Raw genomic sequence first — 17,758 nt, 5'->3', positions numbered from 1 at the left:
ATTATTCCTTTTGGTGTTCATGCAGTCAAGTAATCAACTCCTATAGAAGTTTTGAGGATCAACAAGTAATGTTGAATGATTCAAAATGAAAATCTAAACACTTCTGAATAGGAGCAAATAACAGCTTCTGTTACTACTAAAGAAATTTGATGTTTTGATAATCAAGGAAAAAACTTTAACAAATAGTACAGAAGTATAGATGAGCTGTAATAAACAGCAGCAGTTTGAAACTGCAATAAGCAGATCTAGCCTGCTCCCTTAGTTGTAACAGCAGAAGATATAAAACGTCCTTTTGCTTTTACGAGTGGTATTTGACAGCATCACTAATGATCTTATCAATGTTGTGGCAAAGGAATTGAAGTACTTCAGGGATTAACAGCAGAGGCATAATTCTCTTTTTCCCCCTGGGTCTATGTACCAGGGAAATAGCACCAAGCACATAAGCAGGGATATATTATAACTCCTGAAAAATAATTTACATCAGAATAAAAAAAATAATTTGAAAACATACCTCACGGTTCATTTCAGAACCCATTTTGGTGATCCTTACAACAACTTACTCTTGTAAGACATTTTATTCCTTTTTAGTGGTGCTTCTGACAACCACCAAAATAATATGAATTCTGCCTTTGAAATAAATGATACAGGATGTTTCACACTAGTTCTAACTCTTGGCAAAAAAAGCAGTTCTAATGGTGCTGTATGGCACTACTCAGGCAAGTACTGAAAAAGGGTGCTACTTGCCAATACAATGTCTTGACACCACCAACCACTAGCTAAATTAGACCTGAGACAAATTTCACTAAGAAATAAAGGACTCATTCTTAACTGTGGCTTTGAACAAGTTACCAAGGGAGGTGATGCATTTCTTCATTACATGCATTTGTCCCAGGAAGACTGGATGTTTTCTCCTTTAACCACACATTAGCTGCTGAGATCAATGCCAGGGTATCTTGGTTGCTTTTCAGAGATTTTGGGTAATCTTAGGTTCTCTCAGACCTTTAAAAATCTGCTTGAAATCATCACAGTTGTCTTTCTCTCTCTCACACACACATACCCCTATAAGATGGGGTCTGATTTCTGTGTGCCAGGAGAGGTTCTGGAGTGATGGCTGACAGTGGACCTATTCAGTACTTTCAGTCATATTCAGTGTGCTAGATCCCAGCCCCATTTAAAACTGGAAAAGTATTCCTGACTGCAGTGAAGCCAGAAATTCATCCAGCCTCTCACGTTATATCTACTCTATTAATGGTCCTTCTTTTTGTCACACCTACTTCACGTACAGGTCAGGGAAAGAGGAGGGAAAACAGGCACACTAGAAATCCTTCAGTGTAACTCTAAGGGAAATCATGAGCTGCCGGTGTTGTGATAACCTTTAAGCCTCAGAGCTACAGCAGCTCACACCACCAATCTGCTTACTTCCAGCTCCACTATCATCAGGCAGACCTAAAGAGCTGAACTATTTTTTATTTCTTTTTTTTTTAATAGAAAGAAAAGATGGATTTTCTTAAAACACAGTTCTATGGTGTATAGTTAATTCTGTTGCCCGAATTCGTGACTAATTAACATTCTATTAAGTGGAAAGGAAGATGGCTGGCATGGCATCTGCTTGTTCTGCTGCCAGTATATAGGTCTGACAAAGTGAGGAGTGCAAGGACCGTCTGTTGTCTTAGCATGGCCTGTTTCTAGATGTCACTCTGACTGCTAGTGGTCACGGCAGCTCTAAATGTGATTCCAGAGTGGCTTTCAAGAAACAGCGCTTTCAACGGGCAGGCTCTCTGTGAGAAACCTCCGGCAGCAATTTTCTGTGTGATTCAAATAGCTGTGTGTCTTGTTTTGCTTTTCAATAGAGCTCCTAGATGTATTTTTCAAATCAACCTGTGGTGTAAGCAATGGAGGCAGCGGCAGGCTTTGTAAACCGCAGACCTTGTCGAGAAGGGATGAAGAGGCCTGGCAGGGAGAGGGAGAGATGCTTTCCGCCCGGCAGCGACAGCCCCTTCTCCCGTTCCTCCTGCCGGGGACACCGGAGCGCCAGGCGCCGGCCCCCCTCGCTCGGGCAGCACCGCGGGCAGCCGCCCCCGGCTGCCCCCGCCCGCCGGGGTCGGCGGCCGCGCTGGCCACGGGCCCGCCCGCCGGGGCGGTGTAGGCTCCCGCCGTGCCTCCCGGCGCATAAAGGCAGGCGGCGGGGGCCGGGCAGGGGCAGCGGCTGGCGGCGGCACGGCAGCGACCGGCGGCGATGGAGCAGCCGGTGCAGACCGAGACGTGGAAGGCGCAGAGCCTGGAGGAGCTGGTCCGCATCCTCCACAAGATATTCGCCGAGGACAAAGTCAGCGTGGAGGAGGTGCAGGCGCTGATGGAGTCGTACGAGAGCAACCCCGAGGAGTGGCTGAAATACGCCAAATTCGACCAGTACAGGTACAGAACAGCACGGAACACGGAGACTCCCGGCCGCGCTAGCGGTGCCGGCGGCGGGGCTGAGCCGCGAACGGGCACCGGGGACCGCCGTGACGCAGGGCGGACACCCCCAGCCGACAGCCCCTCCGAGGGGGCGAAGGGCAGAGGCCCCGGGGCGGGGGGCACAAGCCGGAGCCGGGAGGCGACGGGGGCGGGGAGCGGGCGGGGCGGCCGCGGCCAATGGCGGCACCGGCGGCACGGCCGGGCGGCGGCACCGGGACCCCGCAGCGGGGACCCGACCCTGCACCGGCCCCGGCCGCCCCCGGCCGCGGTCCTGCCCGAGACACCGCCGGGGCGCGGCGCCGCTCCGGCCGCGGGGATGTCCCGAGGGAGAAAGAGAAGCGTGCCTAAGCAACCAAAATAGACGAATAAATATATACATAAATAAAGGGGAGGAAAGAGCCCAGGAGAAGCACATCGGCGGCGCGGGTGTTGCGCGGATGCTGGGGAGGGGGCGCAGTGACCCGCGCAAAGCGGGTGTTGGGTGTCGAGGGGGCGCAGTGACCCGCTCAAAGCGGGTGTTGGGTGTCCGTGGCTGCATGTCCTGCCTTACCAGGGGGTTGTGCCGCCGGCCCCCGTGCTCCGGTCTCGTCCTTCTGCGGCGTAGTGCAGGTCGAGACTTTTTGCTGCTCGCCAGTAGGAAGGAAAATACACATTAGGGTTTTAACTCGCTCCTGCTTGGTTAACAACTGATTTATTCCTATCATTGTTGACTTCTCTCTCTTAAACGACAAGATAAATGCATTTTATTCGAGTGTTTCCTTAAAAAAAAAGAAGGAACAAAAAAGAAAAAACTATCCAACAACCAAAAGCCAAACATACACCCCACACCCCAAAACTTTTCCTTTTTAACCCTGCTATTATGCAAGCATCATTGTGGCTTGACTTTTCTTTAGCCTCCTTTCACCTCGTTTTGGCCATCCTCCATTCAGGACAAATCATGAAATTTGTAACAGAACATAGGAAACTAAGCATCAGGAAAATGAAGTGTGTTAACATTAGAAGAATGCATGATAACCTTTTATTTATTTATTTATTTATAGCCTGCCAGATCTTCTGTACAGAAATAACAGCACTTGAAAAGTTCAGTCAAATGCTAGCATTGACTGCTTATGTTCTGACATCATAGGAAAAATATGCCTACCTGATACATACACAGACTGTGGATGCAGTGAGAGGCAGCGTACAGACATAGATGTTATGCTTTGGAAGTAGTTTGTTGTGAGTTAAATAGAGGTGGTCTTATGGGGATGCTAACTTGAAAGCATTCAGCTGACAGTGCACTTCCTGTGTGCCCTTGCTTGCATCTTTCAGGAGAGGCTGAGGTGTCCCATCATCCACATAAATATTTTCTTTACTTGGCAAAGTAAAGAGCAAATAGTCATGACTACAGCCAAATTGAAATTTGAAGGTCCCACTGGGTTACTTGTACCATATCAGCTAGAAGCATCAGCCCCAGATCAAAAGAGCCACACTGTGTAAAGTAACGCATAGAGCAAGATCCCAGTTCTTTATCCAGTGACCTTTTCAATAGAACAAGATGAGCAGCAGGTCAGGGGAGGATTGCAGGAGAGAAAAAAGGAACAAACATAAAATTTTTTTAAAAGAAATTTTGCTATGATAAACTTTGTTTAGAAGTAGATGCTGGCAAAAGTTCCCTCACAGGTGCTTTATCCACACAAAAATGCTACAGTACAAGAAAGGGAACTTTCAGGAACAGAGTGAGAGGACCATGTACAGGAAGCCTGACATCTTCATTCTTTGGTTTTTTTGGCTTTGTACAAAAGAGTGCTGTGTAACAGAAGGAAAGCCAAGAATATCGGAAAAGGAGCTGCAGAAGAATGTAACTATGTATTTTTCTTGTTTCATTGCAGTCCTCTGTTTCTAATTATAAGCCAGCTGCTGAAGTGACTTCATTCAATAACTATTTTGATTTGATCCTGTCTACCACTCTAGTCTCAGACTCACAGTTCCCAAACTCCAGTCATCTATATAATGCAAAAGAAATATAATTCTAAAATATTAGATATTTACTTCTTTCTCCTTCCTAGAAAAACAACGCTTACCAAAAAAAAAAGTTAGAAACACAATTTCATTTTTTTCTAAATAAAAATTGGATTTCAAGAACAAAAGAAGAAAAGGGATTTTTATATGTCACAACCTTCTTTCATAAACTTATTTGTATAATTTTGTCTTTTATAGGCATATCAGTACATTAAAGAGCAAACACTTTGTATTTCAGGTACACAAGAAATCTTGTGGACAATGGAAATGGAAAGTTCAACTTGATGATCTTGTGCTGGGGTGAAGGGCATGGCAGGTTTGTATTCAAAGACTATGGTTTTAGGAAACATATAGATCCACCATGTCTTTCACTGTCATACTTGGCTTTCTTCAGGTTCATATATCCCATCTCCTCCTTCAAAACAGACCATACTGCTGATGTGGCCTCCTGAGTTGTGTACACAGACTGTACACTTGGCTGTGTAGTCCTACACAGTGTGAGGAGGGTCTTTCATGGAGTGTTGGCTAAAGCAAAATAGGGAACAACAAAATTTGTGTGTTTTGACTGGATATTCTTACCTCTAAATAGAAAACCTAAGGAGATGTTGGAACACTTTTTTGTTTGCTGCAATTGAACATTTACAGTATTCTTTAGGGAATGCCATATCGTCATACTCAGAGTGATATAGGAACCGAGCCCACCACCTCTACTCCTTCCGGGCTATTCCCGTAAAGCCTGTAATTTGTGTCAAACTGTGTTTGAGTTGGATGAGAATTTACTAGAGCTAGACTGAGACCACAAATTGTTATTGCTTCCTAAATGAAAAGGATCAGATTTTCTCATGGTCTGTGGAAGGACCATGACAACATGGCATTTGTAAACTGTTCTGTGCCTGAAGCAAGCTCTGGTCTCTTGGCATCTCAATTTGTAAAAAATGCCGTTGTTTGTTTACCAGAAACAGTAATGTACGAGTACCAAGTTTTTGATCGAAACTCATTCCAGCAGGATCAAATTCCCCCTTCTCCCTTGCCCCTGATGAGTGATGAGCTCTCCCTTTGTAATAATCCCATTGACTTCTATAACAGTCAATCCAATATTTAAAGACAAAAAAAAAAAAGCCAAAACCACACTACATATCTAGCCCCTATATAATCTCCAAATGCAGTAATTAAAACACACTTCAGAGCAAGAAGACAGATCAAGTAAGCAAACAAATCAGATCCTGTTGGTTTTTCATGATTTGCCAGGAAAATAAACAGGTTAGTGTAGCTGGTTGTACTTAGTACTATCAGAGTGAGAAGTACCGCATTTTTTTCTTCAGCAGTGCCTGTGCACCCCAGCAGTAAAGAGACCATAGAAATTAAGCAGAATTAGCTCATTTCTTCATGTTTTTGGAGCAAATATCAGGTATACTTGCAAGTTTATACCAGCCTCTGCCTGGAATCATGGTGGAAGCATCATTTTGTTTCTTGGTGCAGAAGAGTTTTTGTGTTCTGAAGAAATTTTCTGTCCTACTCCTTCCCCTAGACTTTCTTTGTATTTCTCTGTGTCAAAATCTTGGTTTGATCAATATCTGCTATTCTTCTAATCCTGCTGTATGCAAGCTTATCTCAATACCTTTCTAAAGCAGCAGTTTTAAGTAGGCATACCTTAATGCATGACTCCTGTGCAATGGAATTTCATTCTAAGGCTTCTGTCCAAGTACAGTGTGCTATGTCATCTGTCTTGTTTGTTGTACTGATATTAAATAAGCTTATCACACTGAGTTTGGTTATTCTTTTTACATATATAGCAGCATCCATGATCACACTGACTCACACTGCTTTATGAAGATCCTCCAGGGAAATCTAAAGGAGACTCTATTTCAGTGGCCTGAGAAAAAAGGGAATGGTGAAATGGCTAAGAAATCTGAACGGGTTTTGAGGGACAATCAATGTGCCTACATTAATGGTAAGCTATTAAGCTTGTTTTGACAACTACCTACCATGAGTCCTATTCCTAAAAGAAGAGTTCATCTGCTCTCTAGTCTCCTGCCTTTAACAGTATAATACTTTCTGAACAGTTTAAGATTGTAACTCTCTAGATTGTGCACAAACCTGTATTTAGATTCAGTAAAACGACCGCAACAAAAATGTGCTTTTAACTCACTCTTAAGACATTGCAGTAATTGCCTGACTCTCTAATATGCTGCATATCTCCTCTAGACCAAGCAGCCTTTCAGCACCACGCTTCTAATGACTGAAATTGCTTGTAAACAAAGACCTTGAATAGTATTTTCTAAGAAATAAGAGAACCAAAGTTTAGATAGCTTAATCACCTTGCTTTTTTTTTTTTCCAAAGAAATAAACCTTTTGCACAGTCATGGAAAATCTATGTCAATAATGTAAAACTTGTCTATGAAATAAATGGATCAGCCACAAGCAGAGGCCCCCATTCTCAGTGCTACTTCTTGTCCAAATCAACAAAAGACTGTAGTGCTGAAGTGCAGTGTCAGCAGAATTGAAATTCTCAATCTACAAAAAATTGTCTGATTACACAGGTGTTGAGAATGATGAGGACCCCACCAGTAAGACTGCCTAGGTTCCTAAATCCATGCCATCACATGTATCTGTATCTATTACCACTCTGTGTTATTCTGGAGGTCAACCTGGAGTAGCCATCTGGGTGTAATGTATTCTGGTGCTATGAAAGACACTGCACTTCATGCTGAACAGCAATGAGTTTGACAGAACAAAGGTGAAGCACCAGCAAAGTGGGTCATTTGCCTTTTCTGTCATGGGTTAAACACTGGAGGACACACCTGGTGGGGCAGAGCTTGGGAACTTCCCAGTTGGAGGGAGCCTCGTGTTGGATTATGAAGTTAGCCAGGGTAAGGCATTGGGGAAGAAAGACTGGTGTTCTGCAGCCCTCTGTTTGAAGGTATGCCACGTTAAGTGGCACAAAATCAATAGGGCAGGAAACACAGAGAGGATCTTGACCCATTCCAGGGACAGGGGTTCTCAAACACCATCAGGTTTTCTTACCTATGCAGTTCTTTTCAGTGCAAACAACTGCACACTGAGTGCATCTGATCCAAAGCTTCCTTGGTTGTTTTTAAAATTTGACATTCAGTTCTGTGAGGCAGTTTGGATCTCTGCCATGTTTCATAACAGATGTTTTGGTTTAAACATAACGTGTTAAACAAGCAGAAGGAAAATACTGACAGTGTGTTGATCACCATAACTACATCAGTAGTAAATGTCTTCACGTTTCTATTGCATGCTTTTAACTTAAATGTTAGAACTCACTAAACTCTGTTTATTTGGGTTCTGCAATGATGAGCACAGATTTAGGACTTCCCTCCCACACACACACTGCATCTTCTATAAATAAAGTATGTTAACACTTAGGTCTTACCTTTCAAATGTAGTGTTCAGAGTGTACTCATGACTCTCAGGGTATCATGCCTATGTTGCACAATATAGGTCTAGGTATTACGTAAAAAATTCAAGTACAAAAGCCTGAGTTGTTTTTACAGCAGGATCATAAACTTAAATTCAAAGTCTCTTTTAAGTAACTCAAAAACTCCACTTCAGTGTAGAATGGACATGGTTTGTTTCATGGATGTGATTTTTCATACCTTACATTTCTATGTAATAGCTTGATTTCTACTCCATCAATGCAGTGACCACACAATATACAGTGCCTTGTTTTGCTATGTCTTCAATTATGCTTACTATTCGGTTATGATTGGAAGTATGGCAGTCACTACTAATTTGTCACCTTATTCAAAAGAACAAACAAATTTAAAGATTGTTCTCCAACCCAATAAACTGAGAGGATTAATTAGGAAACAGATGCCTGTAGTAGAAGACAACTATACCCCTGTCCATAAGTCCATGTTGCAAATGCATGCAGCTGATTCTTACTCTGACTGATATTCTTCTTGCTTAGGTAAGGATTAGCAATACAAAGGCTTTTTCCCCATAAAATGTCGTTCTAATTTTTAGAAACACAAACTTTCCTGCTTCTGAAGCATCTATACCAACAGCTTTCCTAGGGTAGTAAATGAACTGGAAGTCCCTTGGAAATGAGAGCTAGAAAATTACTGACAGTATGGTCTTCCTTAAGCTTCTTGGGACTCCTATTGGCCTTTATCCTGTGATGGATAATCCAGAAATTGTATGAACTGTGGAAGGTGGTAACTCATTTAGAATTATCAGTATATTTAGAAATCTGTGCTAGAGAACAGAAGTCAAATTCCCTGTAGTGAGTTACTTGTTACCCATAAAAGTGCGGGCATGCCTAATTGCTCATGAGTTTCAGTTTAGAAAGCATTTTTCCAGGCAATTAAGGTCTCCTTAGATCTTCTGCTAATACAGTTTCTTGTTCCATGCCCTGGCTGGTGTAGACTCCATCGGCCTGCACCGCGTGGAGAACATAAGCCACACAGAGACTGCCGTTAGCCTGCACTTGTACAGCCCACCCTTTGACACCTGTAACACCTTCGATCAGAGGACTGGACACAAGCACAAAGTCACAATGACTTTCTACAGCCAGTATGGGGAAAGGACTGTCTGTGTAAGTATGAGATAACATGCTATTCATCCAGAACTGGGCTCTGAGCCCCTGCAAGGACAGTGCCAGGGGCTGCCCTCTCGCCTGCACAGGGCAGGGCACCAGTGCCCCAGGACAGGCAGGATGTCTGGCAGCTCTGCCCTTCTTGGGGCAGCCCCATTTAGGACCAGCATAAAACCTGTTTCCAAGTACAGCTTGATTTGTCGATTTGCACTTCTCTTGTGTGTAGTTCCCTGCTTTGTAGCTTACCTCCCCTTCGTCATCAGGAGATCAGTTCTGAGCAGAGAGGGGGATTAATGAGAAGTTTGCTGCTAGCTAATCATCTTCAGGCAAATGATGGTAAATGCAACCTAGCCAGTGGAAAACTGTGAAGTAGCTATGTTGTTTTGGACAGCTTTAGTCAGGTGTAACATTTCCTGACTAAATTGCTCTGCCAAAGGTGAAGCATCACATTTCAAGTCAGAGGTTTAAAATCTGGTAGCTTACTTTAAAGTAAAGAATTCTCTAATAAATTTAATTATTTAAAATCACAGCTTTCACACAGTAAGACTTGTTCTGAAACGGAGAGGAAGCTGGTTTTTGTCTGCATTCTTGGGCAATGGCACGAAATTTTATTTGGATAGGAAAGAAATCTTAAGGTTATTTTTAGGGTGACCAAGCTAGGACATCTGGGAGAGGTTAAGAAGATTCCTTTCAGCACTATTCTATGCACTGGGAAATGTAACTACTTATATATGGAGAAAGGACTGATTCCTGATGTTCAGCCACAGAGGTTCAAAGACTGTTTTGTTAGATACTGAACACTTTCCTCTTCCATTGAATCCAGAAATTCAGGGCTCAGGAGCTTCCTAGAGTGAGTCCTTAGTAAGATCCAGTTAAAGTTTTATATAGTTAACAAGTATAATGTAATTTATTTCTTTGAAGCCTGTCACATTACCAAACAGCTGAAACACAATTTTTGACCTTCCAGAGTTTGAAAGGTCTTTGAGAAAGTAAACTGGAATTTATAATTCAGATTTTAAAGAGTAATTATTGTGGAAAAATGTTGAACAAAATTAACGCAAGGATTTAGTGTTTTATTTCTTTTTAAGTCTTTATTGAATATGAAGTATGTAAGATAGTAAGTGAGACTGGATGTTTTAACTTGGACTGTTTTCCTGCTCTGATCTTAACCCTCTGGCACTGTTTGTACCTTTTGTGGGAAACTGGATCTGGCTTACAGGAAAGAAGTAAATACTAATCATTGGGTCTCTTTCATGAGTTCCTGTAAATGGAATTCCAGTACAGGAGAAAGTGGTAGCAAGGCTGGGCCATGTCACCGCCTGAAATTACTTCATTCTACAAAACTCTTCTAGTCTCAGTGACTTGGTTTCTGGAAAGCTCACTGGAAAAGCAAATTTTCTTCTGCTTCCCAGATCACAAAAGGATAGAGGAAGACAGAGAGCTTTAAATTAAAAAATACCAGGGCACTAATGTAATGTATATATTGTATAATGTGTAATGTATAATGTGTATCTTTTATGAGTGAGAAGATCTGCCTAACTAAAGCATATTCATTGCTTCCTCTTTGTCTTAATTATTTTGCGGGTAAAACACAAAGGTAAATCCCTAGTGACTTCTGGCCATGATTAAGTCTTGATTAACTAGCTCTCCACTAAATACATAATAAGTTATATAGGCCTAATAATAAAAATAGTATGTCCATGGAAGTAACTGCACGATTCGGGAACAAACCATGAGAATACCAATAGGAAAGTTCACTGAGGTACAACTGATTTTGTCTTTCATGTCTCAGCACATCAGTTCCTGCTGCCAGGAATTTTGCTGGGGGGAGGTAGTATATCTTTTTGCAACCTGTCTTCCAAGCTGTACATTAAAGCAGATTCTGTCAAAATAAAGTAGAGTAGACTATCTGGGAGGGAATACAGCCTGAAGGAGGAAGCACTCCTCAGCAGTCCCTTCTGTCCCTCATGGTCACACAGAGCCAGCCAATGGACAGGGTGATTCTGTCAGGCACATACTCCCTTTCACAAAACTCTGACAAGAAGCACTGAAAATAAATGCTGTAAGTATTTTAAGGTCCTGAGCTACTCTGGAAACAAAGGTCCATGATGAGACTGTGAAATAGATGGTGACTGTCTCTTTCCCTGAAACAACAACCTCTCTCTTTCCTTTTAGGCAACAGCAGTGCCACAGGAGAACAACTGAGAAGCACCAGCATGCATTTGCATAAGACCTGCTGAATCTTTAACCAGGGACAGAAGACTTGCATGGCTAAGGTCGACAGCCAGATATATTTTGATACCTTGTACATTGAAGAGTACAGTAGGGAAGCTTCCAGGCCACCTGCAGTTTCCTCAAGCAAATGCCGATTATGGGACACTAAGCTCACTAGTGCCATAAACTACTTCAGAGGTTAGACGCCTTGTCTAGGCTCCTGTCAGAATTAGGTAGTTTGTTTTCTAATTCTAGCCTCTTTTTAACTGCACTTTTGATATCACACTGAGAATATCAGAAATAGGATTTTTAAACATCATCTGACACTTCTTAATAGATCTATGGGTATTTATGCTCTCAATGTAATTAGTAACTACATAAACTTCTAAGCTTCCAGTCACTTGTACCTATGTACACTAGATACAACTAACAGCAGCTTTTTGTTTAATTAAGTCTTTTATGTTTTAATGCTCTAGGCCATCTTGATAGTTTTGTGCATATTTTATTTTTATTTTTTACAACTTAATTTTTCAGATCTTGTTTTAAATAGAAGCAGAGAAGTGCTTCCTGCACAGCGATTTTCAAAATTGATTGCACAGAGATTTGGCTTTTAACAAGACTAATCATACTTAGTTCAGCTAATGTCCAGTTCCCAAAGTATTCTGTATAGTTAATGAAGAAGAAAACTGAAATAAAACTGGATTTGTGCACAGATTTCAGAGTTTCAGCATTTTTCTCCTGGTGACTAAAATATTTATCACACTTTACCAAAACCCACTTTCCTCATGAACATCTAGATCTTTTCCAAGCAATACACTATTAGAAAATACTTTAAAAAGCTGTGAGTATTTCAACCATGCAAGGAATCCTGATTCCAATTAAGTTGGTGGAAGTTCTGCCACTGAGTTTGCTGATGCTTAATTTTATCCTCCAGATTTAGTCAGAAGGAAAGAACCATCTTGAAAGGAGCTAACTCTAATTAAACAAAATCAGCAGAGCTGCCTGCACTGAGGCCATCCCATTCGTTTAATGCAGCTAATAGCATATGACACGTAGAGAATTCTCGTAGTCTTATAGGTGACTGCTGGTTACTCAGACAGCACTTTAAATTTTAGCAGTATTGGGTTTAGGTGAATCACGTATTTTCCTCTGTATTGACAAGCCCAGAAAATATTTAGTTTATGAGACCCCATTTCCAAGGAGGCTGTGCCAAATTTTCAAGAAATATTTGAGCAGTGAAACTGTTTTAGATGAACCTATGCCTTACTGTGAGAGTGCCACAACATCAGAGGTGAGCTGAGACTGGCAGTCCAGCGCCCTGCTCATGCAGGGTTTCTTACAGCAGGTTGCTCAGGACTGCATCCAACTGGGCCTTGAGTATCTACAAGGACTGAGGCACTGCAGCCTCTCTTGGCAAACCCTTCCAGTGTTTTACCACCCCCTTAGTTAAAAAGCCTTATGTTTAGTTGCCCCCCTTGCCTCTTGTTCTCCTTACCCTTCCCACAGAAAATTAGCAGTTTCATTTAACTAACTTCAAATATAGCATATTCATCAGGTTTTTGCTTACTAGGAAATATTAGAGAAAAAACTCAATAGCTTGTAGACCACATGTTCAGTCAGGTTAGGGGAATGGAAAGATGAGAGAGACAGCCAAGAAGCACAGCAGTGATGACAGCAGCTAGCTGTACCATAGATACTAGTATTCCAGCTAGCCACACACACACCTAGCAAGTGAAGCAGAGAAAACACAGGCAGAAATGATAACAAAAATCTATCCAAGTTGTCCCAAACACTGTTTAGCTATAGTAAACATGGCATCATGCATTGCATAGGATAATACAGGAATTTCAGCATTTCAGAAGAAGGTACCTACCCAGTACTTATGTCCTCCATTCCAGAAACATATGGGGGGGTAGCCTGCCCAACATAAAGTGTTCAAATACAGGAAACCTCAAGAGTAATGTCTAATTGGTTCCAGAGTCCACAGAACACCCACCACCTTTGCTACTTCCTATGCACTAGCTATGTATCCAGTGCTCTCAACAGCACAAGCATAGAGCTAACACCTACCAAATGCAAAATTTAATCAACAAATATCAAATGATATAATGAGAAATAGAATCACTTTTTCACTTACTCAAATATATTCATATAATTTGTTGCAAACAGAGATACAAGTAATAGCAAAGTAGTATTTGCACACTGTTATGGGTGAACGGCCAAGGTATTAAACCTTCTAGCATATGAATGTACTTGAACTTTGGACCACTGTTAACTGGCCATCTGATGAGGTAGAAATGTGCTGTAAGATGACAATTAGCTTTCATTGGGCAATGAACAGATGTTTAGTATTTCATATGCTTTCATCTGGGAAGGCGCTATTGAGGACTGTCTCTGTAAATTGAAGAGAGTTTAACATTTACCTGGGTTACAGCTCAGATGCTTAAGCAATAAGCCATACTGCCCCAAACCATTCAGGCTGGTAACATCAGGAGGAACTCCATATATAATTTGGTGCATTAACCAAGACACAGGGAGGCAAAGTAGTGCCAGGAGTGGAGTGAAGTGCAGTATTTACAAGAATTCAGCAAATTGCAAGGGTTTGGCGGTTTTGTTTTTGTTTTGAGAGCCGTTATTAGAAATTTTGCAATAAGAGAAATTGTTTATCAAAGAATTTTACATGGGAAGGCTCTGTAGCAAAGAGTCAACTGGAAGCCATATGCCATATGCAAGGGAAAGGATGACAACAGGGGCTCCTCAGGAATGGAAATGTTATCGCTGTCTGTGTGGCTGTGAGAAGGACTAGATTCACTGAAATTTTAGGGTGTGTTTTGGGAGAGTTTCACATACATACAACCAGCAAGTCAGTAGCTCTTTTTCTCCACATACTAAGATGTGGGATCTCTAATGTCTTCAACAGGACTTGTTGCTCAGAGAGAGTCCTTTGCTAAGTAAACACAGTTTTTTAATGTTCTTGTAGATAATTGAGCCTAGAATTACTTTGTGTCTAACTCAATACAAAATCTTGGCATGCACAAATCAGTTCAATCTGTTATTTAAGCCTGGGTGACAGCTGAGTCTCTTGGTGCATTGTTCATCAACGTCCATTGTCAATGTATAGAGGAACACACCACAATCAAAATCCACCCTATATGTAACCCCTCTTCCATTACAGCTTTTTTTAATCAAACCACAACAATAGAAGATGTGCTATTCACTAGCTAATCCCTATAATTATTTTTTCACACTCCTCTCATGACCAAGTGAAAGCTGTTTTGCAAGAACAGAGCCTCTCCAAGGGTAAAAGAGATGACCTGCCACAGTGACTCTATTTGCAGAGACGAGCAGAACGAATCAAGCAGAAGGTCAGTGCTTTTCAACGATACTATATGCTCTGCTCTTGCCAGTTTAGCTCATGAAAGACTTTGCTGTCCTTGAATGTTAGTCTTATGTTCCGTGAATGGAGAGTAGCTCCATCCGCTCTGTCTGGTAAAGGCAGCAAAAACACCATGGAGCAGCTCTTCGAGACTATTCATGTCACTTGTAGCTCCTATGAAGCTTTGTTCAATAATTTTATCTCTAATCTTTGAATCCTGTGGGTACTTTATACTATATGGTATTTCTTCAGGGATGAATAGCCACCAAAATAGGGACAGACAAACTCTTGTGACGTAGTTGATCTTTCATGCATATCACAGAAGAGACATCTCAGGGTTTTTTTAACAAGTAATGGAACATCTTATGCCTTTTCCAGATCTGTTTCGTCTTTGCTTTTACTCTTCAATTCACTAAAAACTTTTGGTACAGACAGATGAGGGCATTATTTTCTCTTAAAACTTAACTTCTTGACATCTAAGGCGTACCTTCTTCTTGTCTCATTGCAGGCTGAGAGAAACACATTAAAATCAACTCTATTTGCGCTTCACTTCCCAGTAGGAAAAATTTCTGTTCTGAACCACCAAGATAAAGTGTATATGCTGTTCTTTGACTCCTGCTTAGGTTTATTTTTCATGCCTATTCTACTCTTTCAGGCCCCTGTACTCTTCCCCAGGTTTAGTTTAGCTAATTGGTTTAGCTATGGCCAGTGGTGGTGCAGAACATTTTAAAACATGATGATTATATGTGAAATAATGTATTTCTTACAAGATGAAACTTCATTAACCTGCTTCTTTAATTCATAAAGATTAGAGGAATGATATAAGAGGATTGTGTGGCACATGCTACTCTTATCTGGCCAGTTTCCCCAAGATTCCCATGAATCTAGCTAGCATGAGAAAAACATATTCCCTGACCAGAAAGCAAAGCTTCTGCTGCAAAAGACAGCTACATCCTGTTCTCTGCTAACAGTCAGAATTCAGATTCAGACCCTCGGTATCTGTGGGTTTTCATTTTTGTTTGTTTTTTAAGTCACATCGTGAATGCAAAATGTTTGATTTTCATTGTAAGTCACTTAAAAGTTCAGCTCTGAGAGCCACAGCCAGAAAATAAACTTCCTCTTTTCTCCCCAGCTGAAAAAATGTCCCTGCAACACATCACCTGTTTGCAATGAGCACTTGATCAAATAAGATGGCTGAAAAATACTTCTTCCCTTGTTTAAATCTGAAGGCATGTATACAGTTTTGCCCTTAAGAGAATTGCAAAACAGTTGTGTGAGTGCTTGGAGCCAGGTGCAGAGACCTCTTGTTGATCACTCTCTGTGCCTGGCCCTGAAAGTGCACATCCCAAGCATAAGGACAGGTGACCTTGAGGAGCAGAAACAGCTCTGGACATTAAAGAACTACTTCTGTAAATGCTGAGGGTCTGTTGCTACTGCAAAGATCAAGTTCATTTGAGTTCTGTTTACATGTGGTTATAGAAGGTATGGTTTAAACCTTTCACTGGACTATTGAAAAAAACCTACTGGGAGGCACTCAGACCTATGGCATATAGCTATTCCTCTGTCATAACCAGGGCTCTGAACGGGCCTCAGATTGCTGTTATGAGAATATTTACCAAGCATATTCATAGAGATAAAAACCAGCATTTGTGAAAGCTTGCTTCAAGGGAAATGTGGACAATTAGTCCTATTTAAACTCAGAGGCTGGAGGAAGCCTTATCATCTTTTTGGGCTAGATCTTTATCTAATATAGGTTGGAACAGCAATGCTGTTGTCAGCCAATGTTTTACACTGGTTGAATCATCCTTTACTAGTAAGTGCTTGATTCTGGTTACATTTATCACCTGAGACTTCAAGCTGTGTCCCTTCCTAAACATTGTTAGTGATGAGTGAAAAGGTACTGCTTGGGAAAAGCTTTCACAGCCACTGTTTCATGTTCAGGAGTCTCCAGACAACAGGCTAGTGTGAGAGGAAAATCTTCATCCTACATCACTGTATTAGTTAAAACAAATAGCACGCCTCTCTGCTTTTGCACTTCACGTTGTTGCTTCATGCAATATAAACACAGATTAAGGAGGTCCTTTAATTTGTTGTACCTACTTTGGTACTTTGATACCATGCAAAAATAAAAACCTTGGGTTGGCCCTGCTCTGTTGGCATAAAGCACTTGAAAAAAACCAGCTTAAGTCATCTTAAGTTTAAGACTCCCAAACTTGGCATTTTTGTTGACACAGTAGTTAAGGCATTCTGCAAACCAGTGCAATGCTCCAATTGTAAAATTTCTCAAACCAGGTGGGAAAACAACTCAAGGTTCTCTATGAAATTGAATTGCATGAAGTACAAAAATGTAAATTATTGTTGCCCTTTTATATGCAATGTCATATGAAATATGAATATCATTCACTCCATTCCTCTATGACTCATGGAAGCATGTTATAAATATTAGAATGTGAATCAGAAAGAATTAGAGAGGATTAGACTGTGAATCATGAAGTGAACTAAATTTTGCCCAAGTAATTTGTATAGCCTCAATTGCTTCAGCATCTGAGCTCCTAAAAATATTTATTCCTAATGTATAAAGTCCGTGACAGATGAGCAATATCAAGTCCTTTAATTATAAGGAAATTCAAGCAAAGAGAAATTGGTGACTCTGTCAGACAGGACAGATAGCTCTACAAAATGTTTGAAAGTCCATGCTAGTTTCCCACTCATTTAGCTCACCTGTATTTCTGTAGCTGCCTGAAAAAAATATCATCTTCCACGGAGAACTAAAATATAAGGAGAGTAAATGCTCTTAATAGAGCATGTATGTCTATGAAGACAGGCTGAGAAAGTTCGGACTGTTCAGCCTGGAGAAGAGAAGGTTGCATAGAGACCTCACAGATACCTTCCAGTATCCGAAGAGAGCCTACAGGGAACCTGAAGAGGGACTCTTCGTGAGGAATTGTCCTGACAGGACAAGGGAACGGCTTCAAACTGAGAGTAGGTTTAGATTAGAGGAAGAAATTCTTTACTGTGAGGGTGGTGAGGCACTGGCACAAGTTGTCCAGAGGTGCTATGAATGCCCCATTCCTGGTAGTGCTTAAGACCAGGTTGGACAGGGCTTTGAGTAAGCTGGTTTAGTGAGAGATATCCCTGCCCACAGCAGC

At 41.4% G+C, this 17,758-nt stretch overlaps 1 protein-coding gene across 1 annotated transcript; it reads left to right on the top strand.

Moving 5' to 3' along the window:
- Positions 1–2,151: 2,151 nt before the first annotated feature.
- CDO1 (cysteine dioxygenase type 1) lies at positions 2,152–11,947 on the top strand. Its single transcript, XM_032674583.1, has 5 exons — positions 2,152–2,415; positions 4,697–4,774; positions 6,252–6,409; positions 8,850–9,019; positions 11,195–11,947. Exons 1-5 carry the CDS (start codon positions 2,237–2,239, stop codon positions 11,222–11,224), a joined length of 615 nt encoding a protein of 204 aa, XP_032530474.1. The 5' UTR covers positions 2,152–2,236; the 3' UTR covers positions 11,225–11,947.
- Positions 11,948–17,758: the final 5,811 nt, after the last annotated feature.

This window comes from Chiroxiphia lanceolata, chromosome Z (genome assembly GCF_009829145.1).
Source record: "Chiroxiphia lanceolata isolate bChiLan1 chromosome Z, bChiLan1.pri, whole genome shotgun sequence".
Taxonomy (NCBI): domain Eukaryota; kingdom Metazoa; phylum Chordata; class Aves; order Passeriformes; family Pipridae; genus Chiroxiphia; species Chiroxiphia lanceolata.
The sequence above is the reverse complement of the archived record's forward strand: the minus strand, read 5'-3'. Positions and strand labels throughout refer to the sequence as shown.